Source organism: Sparus aurata, chromosome 17 (assembly GCF_900880675.1).
Source record: "Sparus aurata chromosome 17, fSpaAur1.1, whole genome shotgun sequence".
NCBI classification, from domain to species: Eukaryota; Metazoa; Chordata; class Actinopteri; order Spariformes; family Sparidae; genus Sparus; species Sparus aurata.
In genome coordinates this window covers 8027971-8033618 of record NC_044203.1, presented here as the reverse complement: position 1 = coordinate 8033618, position 5648 = coordinate 8027971, and the positions used below count along the sequence as shown (strand labels likewise).

General features: G+C 41.9%; 1 protein-coding gene across 1 annotated transcript; it reads right to left on the bottom strand.

The window, feature by feature from the left end:
• Positions 1-387: 387 nt before the first annotated feature.
• Positions 388-4681, bottom strand: mc2r (melanocortin 2 receptor). The gene is made up of 2 exons (XM_030394663.1): positions 4329-4681; positions 388-1071 (listed from the first exon to the last, which is right to left on the bottom strand). Exons 1-2 carry the CDS (start codon positions 4679-4681, stop codon positions 519-521), a joined length of 906 nt encoding a protein of 301 aa, XP_030250523.1. The 3' UTR covers positions 388-518.
• Between the last annotated feature and the right edge of the window lie 967 nt (positions 4682-5648).

Below are 5648 nucleotides of genomic sequence, written 5' to 3'. Positions count from 1 at the left end.
CTGATTTAACAATTTTGTTCGTATTAATCATAATAATAATAGAAATAACATGTCATTTGTGGAAAAGTGGGTTCGGGAAAAATATATGTTTCATGTGTCTGTGGTGTCGATGGGTCATTTTAAACAGGATTTGAGGAGGTTGGTGAAATGAGATTGCATATAATTCACAAGAGAAAAAGTTGATTGAGGAGGCAGGAATGGATGGTTAGACAGCCAGCAAGCCACAGAAAAGATGTCCAAATGTCTGTATAAAAGAAAGGAAAGGATACACAGAAACACTCAGTTTTGCAGAAATGTATGAAAACAACACAAACACAAAGAGAACTAAACAATGCAGGATGTCCTTGACACCTACAGTTGCTCAGTGGCAGCACAGGTACAATACTATGTATTGTTGCTTACAAAACGTAAATATATGCAACCCCATGAATATAAAGCAGTTTGCAGGTATAGAAAAGGTGCGTATTTTCCTTTGGTAACCTAAAGCATAAATAAAAGGTGCAAAGAGATTTTCTCTGTCAGCAACGCCTCCAGTCCAAACAAAGCATCTTCCTGAAGGTGTGCCTCAGCTCAGCCATGCGGAAGGCGTAGATGGCCGGGTCAATAAGGGCGTGGCTCATCAGTAGCACCACATGCAGCTGGAACAGGGATCGGTAACACTCGCAGTACGGGTTCAAGGGGCACACCATGATGATGATGAGGTGGACAAAAAACGGTGCCCAACACACCACGAACGCTCCGAACAGGATGGTGAGAGTCAGCACCCCTCTCATGCTATTCCCCCGCCACCACTGATGACGACCCCTCCCCCAGCCGCTGTTGGACAGAGAAGCGATCTTCCTGGCATGGATGCGTGCCAGCATGAACATGTAGACGTAGAGGAAGCAGATTATTGCCAAGGAGAGAATGAAGAAGACAACAAAGCAGATAATGATGAAGGTGGATTCGAAGAATTGCACCATGAGCACAGCTGACACCCCGCATGTCGTCCAAATGACGCCCAAGATGGCCCCTGTCCGCTGCATTGTCATGATGTTGTGGTATCGAAGTGCATGGAAGATGGTGATGTAACTGAAATGGAAAACAAATCATTCAATCATCCTGTCAAATTATCATGGTCTTTTGAGTGTTAATATATACAGAAGGTGAGATTGGCCATGCTTGCAATTTTTTTTTCTTTAAGTTACCTCAAGAACAGTCATTTAGTTATTTCGTGATAACACGATAATCACTCTGTTGTCGAGAGAAAAATCCCTCTATTCTTTTTATTCTGCCATGCCAGCATGCATAGATGGCATTTTGATATCTTTAACAACTGATTTAAACTGAAAATGTCAGTTCAGGCTCCATCACTGATCAATGCATCAGACTTTAATAAAGGTCTAACACAGTCAGCCGTTCTTTGGCTTCCACACATTTGGATGTTCTAAAGCTTTAGATTTTTTGGCCACTTTGGGGGAGCTGAAACAAACTGTGAACACAACATTGACATATCCTTGAAGCTGACATGGCAAACTTGTTAGCAAAATTGTTGCTTATTTACACATTTAGCAGCCATGGAGCAATTTCATCATTAATTTGGAGTCGTGTTTGTGTCCTGCTGATGAAGGTAAGTCCAACATTCACTTTTTTTTGAGCGCTGTTTTTGGTCTCTACTGATGTCTGAGGGAGATAGTTGTCTCTTAAGATGCTAAATGCTACATTATGTTCACCAGCTAATCTCAAACTGTGTCTGACTTTTGTTTAGTGCTGAGCAGGTAGTGTACAGTGAACAACAATGAATCCAGCTGGATTCATGCAAGCACTTCAGTTTACATTATATGCAGAGCCTTGAAGGCACAAGACAATTTAAAACAATTGCTTTGTTTAACACTCTAATCCAAAAGTAGGGGGCTGGGAGAGAGCAGTTCCCCTACCATCAACAATTAATATCCATAATCAAATAAAAAAAAACAAAGCCATGTTCATGACCATATGTAACCCCCAGTGGCGAGCGGTGACCTTTTACTGTGGTCATGCTGAAGTGTCAATACCATGCGCGCCTGTAAGGGGGGTATTTATTTATTAATAAAAAATATAATATGGTTTTTAACTACTATATCAACTCGATAGTAAAAGGTCACCAAGGATGTGCGAAGATGCATGCTCATGCTTGCTCATAGCAGTGTGAAGGTTGTTTACATCACCATAACCTGTCGTGGTCCAGACTGTGTGTTCCGTGGAAAAAAGGAGACGCGGCCAACAGAACAGTTTGCCAACCTGTGGACAGCCAGCTAGCCATTTATGTTTCTCATACGTGCTGGCTTGAAAGTGACGGACGAAATTCTTTGCAGTTTTTGTTATATTTACTTCAGGAGTAGGCCGTCCACTTGAAATTATAGTTTTCTTTTCTTCAAAAGTTCTCCGCGAAAACGGCACTGAACGCAAAGACTGAATAGAATTAATATTTTCACTCATTTTGACCCAGGCTACACGATGAAATGAACCACTGACAGTTTCCCGCTGAACAATTCAAACAAGTCAGTTTTGCGCATGCGCGTTGGCAGATAAGCTGCTTCATTGACAGCTTTTTTGCCATTCAAAATGCTCATCTACAGTAAACACAGCCTCTAGCAGTGACTGTACTACTCGGTGTCACAGTGCGCATGCGCGAAACAAGCTGTCGGCTTTCCAGCTTTTCGCAAGCAAAACGGGACAGATTAGGCACGGATTTAAGACCAAAACAGTAGAACTAAGGTATTGTATAATTGAAAACACTGCCAGATTAATATTTTCAATTATTTTTATTGAAGGGCTTGGGCATGCACTGCATTTATAGCTTATTATGACCACTCGCCCATGGTAACCCCCCTGACTAACAAACATAAAGTAATTCCTTAATCTCTGCATCTACCTCAACTCTTCTTCCCCACTTTCACCTGTCAACACCCGCTCAGCCGGTAGAGCAGGTCGGCTAGCGATCGGAAGGTCCCTGGTTCAAATCCTATCTCCGGGCTGAGCTGAGCTACATGTCAAAGTGTCCATGAGCAAGATACTGAACCAAATTGCTCCTGATGTGCGGTTGGCACCTTGCATGGTGGCCTCTGTCATTAGTGATGGCCCTGCGATGAGCTGGCAACTTGTCCAGGGTGTACCCTGTCCTCGAACAGAGACAGCTGGGATTGGCTCCAGCAAAAAACCCTGCGACCCCATAAAAGGGATAAAGCGGTTACAGACAATGGATGGATAGATGGATAGATATATTGTTTCACTTGTTTCCTGAGACACACCCACACTCCGTCACACATTTACCCAGCAACATACAAATCTTTCTTTCTTATCTTTCCCTCCCTGTTTTCCTACTAATTTAGTGCTAATGATACTTACTTATGATATTGTTGAAATATAATATAGAATATTATTTTCTTCCAGTTGTTTTGTACTGATTTTTTTTCTTTTTTTTTTTTCTGATCTGCTTGTTCGTTATTGTCTGTATTTTCTGACCATCATTGACCATTTTTGTCTTTCTCATTCTTGGTTTAATGTTGTTGTATGTCTGTTTGTTGTTCTGTGTACACTGGGGTTTTTTTGTTTTTTTATTAAAATATAAGATAAATAAAAAGAACTTCAAGTCATTACACAGCACATTGCTGGAGAATATTTTAAAAACAAACCACATGTTTTATTTGTAATTCTACCTTATATTAGTTTTAATTTAAGTAAAATCTGAAAATCCCCCCAAAAAACATTGTTTTGATGCAGGCAATCAACTAGCCTTTGCATAGAGGTTTTAAATGCACTTCATTGCAAATGACTAACTTAACCAACTAGCTCCTGAATGCAAATATTTTGGCAGCCCAAAGCATTTTAAAACCCCCACAGGACAGAAAGTATGACAGCTGAATTTTTTACGTGATGGATTGCAGGCAGTTTTGCATTGTGTTGTCATACCATACTGACATACTACCATACTGTCTGAAATGAGTGATGTCTATAAGGCGTGAAAAACATGGTGCACAATAACATGTGAATAGTGAAGTTTACAAAATTCTCCCCTTAGTCCTAGTTACAGAGACCTGATGCTTTGAATTGACTTATGAGCAGAGGATAATTGATCGTAGGACCCACAGTCCGCTGAGAAACCATTCAAGACGGCTGGGTAAGCAGTAAACAGATCACATTAATCTGGTTTCCTTTATGTCATGGGGGATCTGGTGGATTAGACTGGAGTGTACCATATTCATCCCATCAATGATTCAAATCAATCCTTCAGTCTGTTGATTACACAGTTTAATATGAACATTCATCTAAAACATTTCTGTATGCAATTCCAAGACATATATACATACCGATCCACAGCGATAGCCAGGAAACTGAAAATGGAGCCCACAAACGACATACACAGCAGGGAGTCCATCACATCATCCAGCTTCTTCTCCGAGGATCCTTTCTTCTCCAGCTGTCCTACGTCAGCAAACAGAATCATCAGGGTCTCGCAGCTTTTGGTGAGGCTGGCGATGGTGTTGAAGGCTGCCAGGCTGCAGATGAAGCAGTGCATGGGCGAGTGGAGGTTCCTGTTCCATATGACGGCCACCACTACCAGCAGGTTCTCAGCCAGGCTCACTGCACCAATGATGAAAAAGACTGGGACAGGGACCTCCACCTCAGGGCAGTCCGACTGGTTCACTGTTGTAGCATTCATGGTTAGCTATGATGGTGTTTTTTTCTGGATTAGAGAGAAAAGCTGATCAACAAGGAAACTACAGCAACCTGAACAGTAAAATTATGAAAATGCCGAGCAAGTTCACATGGGAGTATTGCCCTTGTGTTAGACTGTATTGAACTGCAGCTAGTATTAGTTTGTGCTGTGGTGTCTTGTGGTCTGGTCTGGTGTTGTCCCCACAGAGGGACAGGTAGCTCTCTGTAGTAGGTAAGTCACAAAATGTCCTTTCATGCACACGCCTACTCTAGCTAGCATGGGGGGATTGGTGGTTTTGGTACAATTCAGTCCTGCTCTACAGCCGCATAACTGCATCTGCTTCGTATGTTTGTCCAGGGCTTACACACACTCACTTATTGCCAAAGTGGTTTATATGAGATTGCAGTGCAGTTGATTGTGTAGATCCAGTCCTGCCTGCTTTCTGGTAACACTTTGAAGAATGTTTTGCTCGAAGCGTCACCTGTGAAAAGACAAGTTATTAAAAGTTGTACACAAGTTTATTCCTCTTGCCTCTGTTGAATGTGATGCACAGATTCAATAAGCTCCCTTGCAGTGTTTCACATGTGCCATTAGAACACTACGTTGCCATTACAACTCTAGTTTCTTTTTGATGGGATTCATCCAAGACCCAAAAGGACTGTTCTGCCCTTCAACATGAAAAAAGTTAGTCCCACCTTTATAATTGGAAAGCCTAGGGATGTAACGATATACAGAATTTCGTGATGGGCTGTGATGATATCTTCCAACCTATCACATGGCTATTTTACTCATGAAGACAGACTCGCCGCTCTGCCTCTGATTGTTTAGCTTCATTGGTTGTGTTGTCTATGCCTCATACACAGGCTCCAGTTATTTCTGTTCCCGGTGGTGTTTGAGCTGTAGCAACACTCGAACCTCTTCACACATTCTCCGGAGCCGCTTTTTGTTGAAAGACTTTCTCTAGGTGGCG

Bases quoted from the DNA above. Each gene is read 5' to 3' on its own strand.
- mc2r (XM_030394663.1), bottom strand. From the start codon at position 4,681: ATGAATGCTACAACAGTGAACCAGTCGGACTGCCCTGAGGTGGAGGTC. The intron at 1,072-4,328 runs GTATGTATATAT...TTTCCATTTCAG, and splicing joins CTGGCTATCGCTGTGGATCG to TTACATCACCATCTTCCATG.